This window comes from Otolemur garnettii, unplaced genomic scaffold (assembly GCF_000181295.1).
Source record: "Otolemur garnettii isolate 467f Iridium unplaced genomic scaffold, OtoGar3 scaffold00013, whole genome shotgun sequence".
Taxonomy (NCBI): domain Eukaryota; kingdom Metazoa; phylum Chordata; class Mammalia; order Primates; family Galagidae; genus Otolemur; species Otolemur garnettii.
The window spans coordinates 30,365,215-30,376,631 of record NW_003852408.1 but is presented as its reverse complement, the minus strand read 5'-3'; the positions used below and the strand labels follow the sequence as shown (position 1 = coordinate 30,376,631).

General features: G+C 44.9%; 1 protein-coding gene across 2 annotated transcripts in view; it reads left to right on the top strand.

Annotated features, from left to right (window-relative positions):
- Positions 1-11,417, top strand: part of AOX2 (aldehyde oxidase 2) — a 74,417-nt gene that overhangs the window by 7,741 nt on the left and 55,259 nt on the right. For both annotated transcript variants that reach the window (NM_001308456.1, XM_023510273.1), the window contains exons 6-10: positions 1,281-1,342; positions 3,933-4,022; positions 5,558-5,638; positions 6,418-6,562; positions 8,307-8,399. In NM_001308456.1, the coding sequence (NP_001295385.1) occupies positions 1,281-1,342; positions 3,933-4,022; positions 5,558-5,638; positions 6,418-6,562; positions 8,307-8,399 (471 nt within the window). The remainder of the gene's footprint in view (positions 1-1,280; positions 1,343-3,932; positions 4,023-5,557; positions 5,639-6,417; positions 6,563-8,306; positions 8,400-11,417) is intronic.

The window sequence follows — 11,417 nt, the reverse complement described above, 5'->3', positions numbered from 1 at the left end:
TCCCTCTTCTTATAGGACACTAGTCAGTGGATTTGGGCCTACCTTAATCCAGTGTAACTGCATCTAAATTTGATTACCTCTGCAGAGAACCTACTTCAAAATATGGTCTCGTTCACAGGTTTCAGGAACTTCAACATATTTTGGGGGAGGACACAATTCAACCCATAATAGAGCCCTTCACAAATCAAAGAATCCTTCAAATTTTTAAATAGGTTTAAGATGCTAAAGAGGAGTCCATAAACATAGCCCCTTTGCAGAAAACATTAACTACAGGTGTCAATAATCCCTAATATACAAATTCTTAGACTGAGGTCTGACAGGTGAGCAGGGACACACTCTGTTAATGTGCTAATCTGCCAGGTACTGGTGAGTCTCCTTCTCTCCCACCCACTCCAGTACAGAAATCAGATTAAGTCACCTAAGATCTACCTTCCTTAGGTCCTTTTCCCACTTGAGGTCCTTCAGCAGCTCCTTAATGCCTAAAGCGTGGCCAGCCTAACCTCCCTCACCAGCCATTCAGAGAACAGCCAACCACTGGCCTTCCTAATTCACACTTCCTCCTCCTCTCCCACCTGAGTGCATTTCCTCCTCTGCTCCTGCTCATGCTTCTGTGAGCGTCCAGGACACCCTCCCCAGCTCCCTACCAACCCACAGCTTCCCAGATGAACTCTGTCCCACCCTGATGCTCCTCCACCCCACCCTCCAGGCCTTTATCTTTGGACACCTGAGGTTCTCAAACTTTACCGTGCAAAAGAATTACCCATTGGCCTCTTAAATGCAGATTCCTGGGCCACCCCCAAGATGTGCAGATTCAGGAGAACTGGAGCAGAGCCATAGGCCTGCATTTTTCACCAAGGCTCCCAGGACACTCTGAGGTAGTGACCTAATAGCCATGGAAGAACACCAAAAGCAGACTGTTCTTTGCTCATCAAGGACCTCGGAAGTCGCCTGTGTTTTCTGTTTGAGGATCCCCACTATCTTACCCAGTATCTAAAACATAGCTACTGTCAAAGAGATACACGTTAAATGAACGAATAGATGGATGAAAGTGACCGCACCAGCTAGACATCATCTTTGAGATAGAAAATAAAACTGGAATTGAGGTGGTGGGGAGCATGATTACCAAGCAGAGGGGAAAAGTATTAGATAGTTTGGCAGACTTTAAAATTCCCTCAAATAAATAAATAAATAAATAAATAAAGCTGTGTCTATTTCAACTTTCCAAAGAAGCCAGAAAAAACAAAGCCTACCTACAACAGCCATGTTTCCTCTCTAACTAGGTAATCTGTGCCGCTGTAGTGGGTATCGGCCAATTCTTGAGAGTGGAAGGACCTTCTGCATGGTGAGTAGCTGACTATGGGGACAGCCACAGAGCAGGAATGACAGCAACAGCTGGTCAAAGCTAGGGACACAGGAAGTGAATGTTTTTAGACCATCTCAACAGAGGGTTAGGGAGACTGAGTGAGTTAGCTCCATTAACTGCTGAGTTTGGGGAATAGTACACCCCTTTGATGGTGTCCAGTCAAAACCATGGAGGGAGGTCAGGTGATCTAAACGGCCATCCAGGCATTCTCCATGACCAGTTAAGTGAAGCATCTGGATAGGACAGAGGGTCGGGCTCCATCAAACCCAGGGTGACAAAGGGATGCAAGGGGCTGCAGTTTGCTTTGGTGAGGTAAGGTTGTTCCAGAATCCAACCAGCTGAGCAGGTGTGAGCTGAAAAGAATCCAAACATGCTGAGTGGGTTCCAAACCACTCCAAGCCCAAGAGCACAGGGAGTTTCTACTACAAAATAGGGATACTGGGTGGCACCTATGGCTCAAAGGAGTAGGGCGCCAGCCCCATATGCTGGAAGCGATGGGTTCAAACCCAGCCCTGGCCCAAAACTGCAAATAGGGATACTTCACTGGGTTGTTATGAAAACCAACTGAGTCTTGCTTGGCACTTAAGCAAGAGTTCAACAGTTATTGAAGATGTTGTTGACATAGGAATAGTAACATGGGGACCAGACAGGCACATCTCATGGCCCTCTGCTGGGGGTAGGATGGACATGGGCAGTAAAGACCTTTCTCTGCTCCTCTTCCAGCTACCTCAGGAGTCCCTGGGGCCAAGATGGCTTGCCCACCTGGAGCTTCACCTTTTTTCTAAATCATTCTCCATGTATGGTCTTAACCCTACTCCTAGACCAGGCATATCCTCCCTCCTGAGTCCATCTAGAGCAGATCTTAACAGCCAGAGTCTGCACCCTTAGATCCAAGGCATACAAGAAGCAGCTACTGGTGGAGGAAGTACACTGACTTTGGCCATTTGGCGGGCTGGGTGTTCACTGGGCCTTTGAGACCACAGCACAGAGCCAGGGAAGGAGGGAAGACAGCAGGCAGTGGGCTGGGCCTCTGTGCCCTTTCTGCAGCTCCACGCACAGTGGAAGTGGGCCAGGCAGGTCATCTGCACGTGCATGTCCTAGACTTTTACAGCCACAGGAGGTGACAAGCTGAGAAGTAAAATAACAGCTTGTAAGCCCAGAAAATTGCTGGTGTAAAACGGGAAAGCACTTGTGAGATACAAATAAAAGGGGTTAAAGGAAACTTCTTTCCCTGCGGATGGTATGCATCTCTCTAAGCCCACAGACTCTGGGGATAAAGGCAAAAATGTGCTCAGATGCCCTGTAGCCAATAGGTCCCAGGGGACTATAATGGATAAAGCAACCTGACCCCAGAGGGATGACACAAGGCTTAAAGAGACTGGGCCAAGAGAAGACTGGCTCTTGTCCATTATTGTTCCATAGTGGTCCACTGCAGAAGCTCTCAGAACTTTGAGTAAGACAGGGAAGCACTGCTTCTTGGTCCAGGTGTTTTTGCTTCTGGGGCAGAATTAGGAAGATGGAGGCTTGAGACACTTCAGCAGAGGCAGAGAACTGACACGTCAGGAGAATGCATTTTCCTAGATACTTAGGAGCATTATTTAAGGAAGATACAAGAGTTAAGTTAGGAAGAAATGGGAAATGAAAGAGACAGAAAATGGAAACCCCGAGCCTTAAAATTTATTGTCTCATTCCAGATGGCCCCAGGCAGATCACAAATGCCTGGGAGATGTGGTTACCAGAAAGCTTTTCTTTATTTTTCTTAAGGCTTTTATATGAATGATACTATTCAGTGCTGTTGAATCTTATATACGGGGTAGACATAAAGTTCATGTGCAGTTTAAAAGCACACAAACTTCATGTCTACCCTGTTTATGGTAGAGAGTTGATAAATTGCTATTGCCCTGAAAAAATCTCAAAAATTAATTTTACCAGTAGGAATTAACCTAAAAAATGCATGTGTATTCACAAAGCTATATATGTAATGAACAAAAATGTTCATATACTATATACTATAGAAATATACTAGCATAATCCCAAATATATCAAAATATCATCAGTAAAATAGGATAATGATAGTTTACTTTTTTTTTTTTTGACATGAAGTCTGACTTTGTCACCCTCAGTAGAGTGCTATGGCGTCATAGCTCACAGCAATCTCAAACGCTTGGGCTCAAGCAATCCTCCTGCCTCAGTTTTTCATTTTTAGTAGAGACAAAGTCTCACTCTTGCTCAGGTTGGTCTCGAATCATGAGCTCAAGCAATCGACCACCTCGGCCTCCCAGAGTGCTAGGATTACAGGCCTGAGCCACCGCGTCCAGCCAGTTTATTTCTTTTATACATCACTATATTTTTGTATATATCATATATATCTTATATATATATATGATAGGCACCATTTTATTTTAAAAATAGAACAAAAGAAGAAGCGCCTTGTGATTATCCCTGTTCCAATAGAAACCACGAAAGGGGCTTAACAGTCTGAAGCCTCATTTAAATTGCCAAATCTTTCAAAGCACATACAATTTACCTACTACAAAAGTTTTTAATCTAAGGCACTTCACCTTCTTAGGATTCAGATGGCTGTCAACAGAAGAGAACAGGACAATGCTGCTTGGATCAGGAAGAAAGTGCTTCTTCCACACCTGGCAGGAGAAATGAGGTGAGTCTCTTAGCTCACCTGGTCCCCCCACTGTTAGTTGCAGCTGAGCTTGTTAGTCTTAATGGTCATTCTCAGCTTTACTTACCACTGTCCAAGGTGCAGGTGCTATTTGGGAGCTGAGTAGTGGTGATCCAACGTCCAACGTGATATTTAAACTGGAATGTTCGTGTATAAAGAGAAACGTAGTTGTAACGTGGACCTAGCCATCACTGAGCCACACGGGCCTTCCCTGTAGGAAAACATACCAGGAAGCCAGATTATAATGAGATTGCTTGGTGAGCATGGGCCCAGGGCAGTTGCATAGTGTCAGAGGGTAGCGGTAATAGGCCACCCTGCTCTTCCACCAGAGCAGACCTGATGGGAGGCCAGGTGTCTGCCCTGTGGCCCCACCCCTCCCCACCCCTTTAAGCTGTCAATATCTTCCACTTGGTAACTGTTAAGTCTTGGCCTAGGACCCCTTTAGGGAAGCTTTGTTTCTCAACTTTGTTTTACATTTTAATTCTCAGGCACAATTTCCTTCCTAGGTTTTAGAGATGTGCCACATTACTGCCCCCAGCTACTGCCTATGATTCTAATGCCAACTAATGTGAAAACTGTGTACATGTGGGCCTGTAATGGCTCCATCTGGGGCCCTACTCAGAACTTTTACAAGGAGCAGTTATAAGTGTTCCTTCTGGAACCCGAGAAGACCTAAGAGATAGGTCTTCTAGAGGGAAGAGTATTAGACAAAGGTGTGGTCTTTTCACCTATCACAATTACCCTTCAAAATACGGATAATTTAATCTTTAAAGAGGTTAAGTATCTTTCTTTGGAGGCCAGCCAAGGGTGAGTGAACACAGACCTCTCTGCCTCTGCTGTCCACATACCCCTTCCCCACAGTGCTCACCCCACTCTGTGTCCTACGGGTCCCTCCCAGCGCCCCTCACCTCCTCAGGAATGTTTTCTGCCCATAAGTGTTTTCCAAAGCTAAAGCAGATCTGATTCAGACAAGGTAACAGTTTGGGTAATTTTTCACTGTCTTTTGGTTTCCTAATGGGTAAAATGGAGACCATTTACTTTCTTTATACGATTATTGTGAAGGTTAAATGTTAACCATTGTTATTAAAGTCAGATTGCATGTGTACGTGTGTGTGTGTGTGTGTGTGTGTGTGCAGATGTATGTTTATGCAGGGGCATATATGTTTAGACTCATCTTTTTAAACAGCTGGACTTCTCAGAACTTTTAGTATTTAGAGTCCTGACTTGGCAGAGGAGAGGGTAGTGGCGGGGGCACAGTGGAGAGGATTTGCCTCTTAACCTCTGATAGTCTTGGTGTTTCTTGCAACAGTCTATTTCATAGAATACTCTTTCTTTCCTTCAGTATCCCTCTTAAAACAGGATTCTTATTTTAAATTATTTGGTTTGAGCTATTTCCCTATATAAGGAGAGTGGGAAAGTTATTACCATGTTCATCTTGCCTAATTCTGGGGAAGAATTGCAACACTGTTTCCAATCAAGCTGGGCTGACAAGGCCAACTGCTTCTTTCCTTTGTAAGATCTCCACGAAGTTATTTTCGAAAGAGGAATTCCAGCCTTTGGACCCTACGCAGGAACTCATATTTCCTCCAGAACTCTTGGTAAGATGAGTTGGGTATTTTGTTTGCTTGTTTAGATAGCATTAGTTAAAAACTCAGTTGTATAAACCACCCATATTCCTGCCTGTGAAATTGTCAAAGGGTGGGAGTGTTTGATCAGATGGAGACCTGCCTCCTCCCCAGCTCACCAAGCCCTGGCTGAGGGTCTGGACCTGTCCCCTGAAGCCTCATCTGAGGCTGTTGTTTTAAGTGATTTCCTCACTGCTCTCCTCACTGCCATCTGGAATGTGCAGGCAATTCTGCATTGCTAAGCTTCTCCCGTCTCTCTGGAGACGCCCGTGTTGGCCCCAAGGAGCCCTTCTGGGCAAGCTGCATGTTCCTCACCCTACCTTCCCTCGGCATCTCCATGTTTCTTCACAGGCATCCAGCAGCCCTCATTTATGGAATACCTGCTTCCGAGGGGGTTCTGACGTGCTTATTCATTATTCATTCATCTGACAAGTATTTACCCATTCAGCAACATGCCAGACACTATTCTAGGTACTGAATATAAGGCAGGGGTATTATGATTTTTCAAGCAATGAAACGGAATCCACACTGACTGATCAGTGACAAGTGCCAGCTTGTACTGTTACTTGCACCCCAAACTATCTAATTATGAAAATTCAAGCATTAGCCAGTGGGTGTAGTGAGTATCTTTTTGGGCAAGTGGTCCCCAGAACCCCTGCAGTCTCTCCAAGGGAGCATATGTTCCCTGGGACCTGTGTAACCCAGGAGGACAGGTATGCAGACAAGCACACATACTTATCATTTGCCCTTAGAGGATGACAGAGAATCCAGAAAAACGAACACTGTCCTTTTATGGAGAAAGGGTTACCTGGATCTCCCCTGGGACCCTCAAGGATCTCCTGCAGCTGAAAGTGAAACACCCTGAAGCCCCTCTCATCCTGGGCAACACCTCCCTGGGTGAGTGATTACAATGCCTCCCATTCCACCATTAATGCCAAGCAGAACTTCCTGTTCTCAGTCTACAAAAACCTCATCCTTTATAGTAAAGCCAGTAGTCTCCAAAGTTGGTTGACCAGATATGCTAGTAGTGTGCCGGGTGATCCCATGAGGTGTGGGAAAATAATTCTAGAGGCTTGTTTAAACATTTATTGTGTCCTTTCTAATTTTGCTTTTGTTAAATATTTAACAAACATAATGGATTTTTATAAAATATGTGTAGGGATATTAATGCTATAATGCACACTCAGCTACCACCCACACCTGCTTTAAGCATGTAAGCTTTATCAAGAACTTTGTGGATGTGGAGAGAAGGGAATACTTCTACACTGCTGGTGGGATTGCAAACCAATACAACCTTTAAGGAAAGAAGTATGGAGAATTCTCAAAGAACTAGAAGTTGACCTTCCATTTGGTCCCACGATCCCATTACTAGGTATCTACCCAAAAGAACAAAAATCATTTTACCACAAAGACATTTGCACCAGAATGTTTACTGCAGCCCAATTCATAATTGCCAAGTCATGGAAACAGCCCAAATGCCCATCAACCCCTGAACAGATTAACAAATTATGGTATATGTATACCATGGAATACTATGCAGCCATAAAAAATATGGAGACTTTATATCTTTTATGTTTACTTGGATGGAGTTGAAACACATTCTTCTTAGTATTTCAAGAATAGGGGGGAAAGTATCCAATGTACTCAATACCAATATGAAACCAACATATAAACCCACACTCATAGGAATGATAGAACACAAATATAGTCTAGCAAGGGGGAGGGGAGAGGAGAAAGGGGGAGGAGGAGGGTGAGTGGCTGGAGGAGGGAGAGCATTTAGTGGGATCTCGCCTAATGTGCACAATGCATGTTATTCAGCACGCCCCCCCCCCAGGTGAGGGGCTCTCCTACAACTTGAACTTTACCTTAGAAGAAAGAACAATGGAACCTAGAAATTTATTCCCTTATATTAATTTGAAATAAAAAATAGTAAAAATAAATAAAATGACAAATTTTTAAAAAAAGAACTTTGAAGGCTCCTATGAGCCTGTCCTTCTTCTTGAAGGTACTCTCTAGCCTGAATTTTGGGCTGGTCAGTCTCTTCTTTATTTTTATAATTTTACCACATACCTACTTCTGAGGGGGTTCTGACGTGCTTATTTGAATCACTGGACAATATGCCATTTCGATTTGCATATTTTTGCCCTTGATATAGACTGACACTGTATTATTTTTCTTCAGTTTTCTTTCCTGATTCCAAATTCTTGCCCTGAGATTCACCCATACTGTTGGTTTGGCTGTGCCCGTTCCATTGTGTGAACACGGAACAATCTGCTCACCCGTGCTATGGCTGAAGCACAGCTTGCCGAGACAGCTCCAGCTGTTTCCAAGTTTTGGCCATTAGACATATTCTTCTATATGTCTCCTGGGGCCTATAGGCAAGAGTGTTTTAAGAGCTTCTCATCCTTTTTATTTCCTATTTTTATATAAATGTAATGAATGCAAAAGTAAATATATATATCGGGAAAGCATGCGCTATACATCTCCTCGGGAGGGACATGGGACCATTGCTTTCACATCTATACTCATTTATTGTCAGTCTTTAAAATTTGTGTCTGAATATCTTTATGAGAAAATTTCTATGCAAAAAAAAAAAAAGGCATTTTCTCTTTTCTGTCTCTAAACTATTTTTACTCTTCAGGGCCTACAGTGAAATCTCAAGGACAATTTCACCCAATTCTGCTCTCTCCTGCTCGGATCCCTGAGCTGAGTGTGGTGACTAAAACAAGCGAAGGTGAGTTCCTGGTGTCAGGGAGGCAATCTCTGCATAACTTACACTCGCCAAATAACTCAGAACCTCCTCGTTCCTTTGTCTTGTCTCGCCTATTTCCGACCCCCCATCATTTTTGTAATGTGATATTATACCCCCACCGTGAGACTGCACTGTTAAAATCTTTTCAAGAAATATGAAGTATCTGAATTATATCACTCAAGACCTTGCATTCACTTGCAGAATTCTTGCCCGTAAAATGCCATGGTGCCCCAGGACAATAAATTTGCAGGATGATCGTGAGAGAGAGCAGGTGCCGGCCATCAGTTAGACAGTCAATTCCGTGGAGGGAAGATGTTTGCAGGGGCAAAGTTGGAGAACTATTACCTGGCACTCAGGTGCTACTTGTCTCATGGAGACAATAGCCAGGGGCCAAGTGGAACAAAGAGCCTCCTGGGCAAGCATCCCTGGTTACCTCCCGCACTCCATGGAGCTGACTAGTAACTAGTACTGCACTGGGTGAGGTGGAGCTCACAGAGTACAGAAAAACATGCAGCGGACTTGGCATTTGAGATGCATGGCAAACCCTCTAACGAACATAGTCTTAGTCCGTCTCCATCCCTCAAGCTCCTAGTCCTTGTCTGCATGTAAGTACTCGGGTCAATAGGCCTGGTAAGTGAATTAATGGAAATGAGGAATGAATGAGTGGGTCTGAAACTTGAATGCAAGGGGAGGCCATGGTAATATGGTGTCCTTAGCTCAAGCAACTGAAAGCTTGAGTCAAGATTGATGTATGTGGGTCTGTGGAGAAGGTAGGGAGGGGGATCTTCATGGCCGTGTCAGTGCCATCCAGGAGTCCTACCTGCCTGGCCTCTGACCACCATCAGCCAAACCTAGATTTTGCTGCAGATAAGCAGGCCTGTCCATCCCTGACCTGATCCCTCCCATTTATAAGGGAAGAGACCCTTCCTAGGGTTTTGCCCAGCACCAAGGTTTCATAAATTCTGTCTCAGGACAATTGAGGTAGCACACCTGTAAAAAAACCCAGAGGAATATGCTTAGGTTTGCCTGAAAGCTTGGTGTTGGCAGAAAGGACAGGAAGGAAGATGGAATAGTAGAATGGGTGATTGACAACCTATCTTGTCACTCCAGACGTTACTTAGCCCCCCTGTTTTCAATGTTTTCTTAAGGGCCATCACCCTGTTCCTCAAAAGAATCTTAAATAGATAGGAAAAAGCTGCTGCATTTGGAGTAGAACAGGCATCCTCAAACTACAGCCCGCGGGCCACATGCAGCCCACCTAGGACATTTATCCAGCTCACTGGGTGTTTTTGCCACTGCTGCCTGTCCTGCTTAGCAGCTGACTCATCCCAGGGCCCGCAGTCTGGCCCTCCAATAATCTGAGGGACAGTGAACTGGCCCCCCGTTTAAAAAGTTTGAGGGCCCCTGGAGTAGAAGGAGGACTTTTTACCATCCCTCCCTGTCCCTGAGCCCAGGGATATATCTGTCCCTGAGAGCGTCTTTCATGGCACAATTCAAAATTCTCATTATAGCCCAAATCTCTGATCTTTCAGATGAGGAAGCCATGAAATAAAGGCAAGTGGACCGAGGTGCCCAGGCTGGCCTGTGGTCAGGTGTCAAGGCCTCCCACTTCTAGCTCACACCCTTTTCATTACTGCCCCGCACTCCCCAGGCCCACTCTGCAACCCGTCCAGCTGGCTATCTAAAGGGACTGATCACTTTGGTCTCTGCAGCCCAAGTAGGGTTAGATTGTGGTATCTAAGGAAACTATGCGCCCGCCTCTGGGCTCTTAAAATTAAAGCGTGAGTACCCTCTAGTGGCATCCAGAGATGTTTCCGTGATCCTGGAGCTTTTCTGACAGCCCAGAATAGTGAATGAAGGACCCTGGCAGGCTTGGGACGCCACACCCTGTCACCCCCAGGAAAGAAGTTTTTTCAATAGCTATAATGTTTGCTTAAGCATTTGTTTAAATTTTGCATACTTACTCATATCATGTCCATGTTTGACTCAGCATACTTTTTTTCCCCTCAAAACCTTTAGTATGATAAATGCTTCAGCAAGTTTCTCCCATGGACCCATGAACTCTGAAAAGCACGTAGTTAAAATGGAAGTCCCTTTCTGAGAATCAAAGTGGAAGCTCTTTCCAACTGTGTTGGGATGCAAGCTGGGTTTGGGGACCAGAGGTGGAATAAAGCACAAATAGAACCACAGAACACAGAACTTTCCCCAGGTGGCCCTGCACAAAGTGTGTCATGTCAGGACACAGTGGTAATGTGAGCAATGAAAATGACATTGTCAGTGGCGCCTGTAGCTCAGTAAGTAGGGCACCAGGCCCCATATACTGAGGGTGGCAGGTTTGAACCCTGCCCCTGCCAAACTGTAACCAAAAAATAGCCAGACATTGTGGTGGGCGCCTGTAGTCCCAGCTACTTGGGAGACTGAGGCAAAAGAATCGCCTACGCCCAAGAGCTGGAAGTTGCTGTGAGCTGTGATGCCACTACACTCAACCAAGGGACACAAAGTGAGACTCTGTCATTAAAAAAAAAAAAAGAAAAGAAAATGGGATTGTCTAGCTTCAGCCTGGGTTTGAAATCCTATGAGGACTCAGACAATAGGGCAAACAGCTGGCATTTCACTGCCTGCTGGCAGAGGTCTACCCTTTTCTACCCATGACAAGTAAGAGGCAGTGGTGCTGATCTGTAATGCTTCTGACCTTCACAGCAATAATAATGTTTTTGTTGTTTCTGATTTCTTCTTTACTAATAAGGCTCTGGGTCTTCTCCTTAGGGAGAAGGAATTGTAGAACAGGAAAATAAACTTGATTTTCCTAGCATTCCTGCAAATATGTGGCCAAGATTTTTGTAGAAGTTAAAGACCAGGCTCCCATGGCACCTGCAGTGACAAGGAAGGAACAGACTATGGCTGATGGGTCTGGGATGGAATCATGTCCCATTATGGAGATGGCTGATGGGTCTGGGAGGGGATCAGGTCCCATTTACAGAGATGGCTGATGGGTCTGGG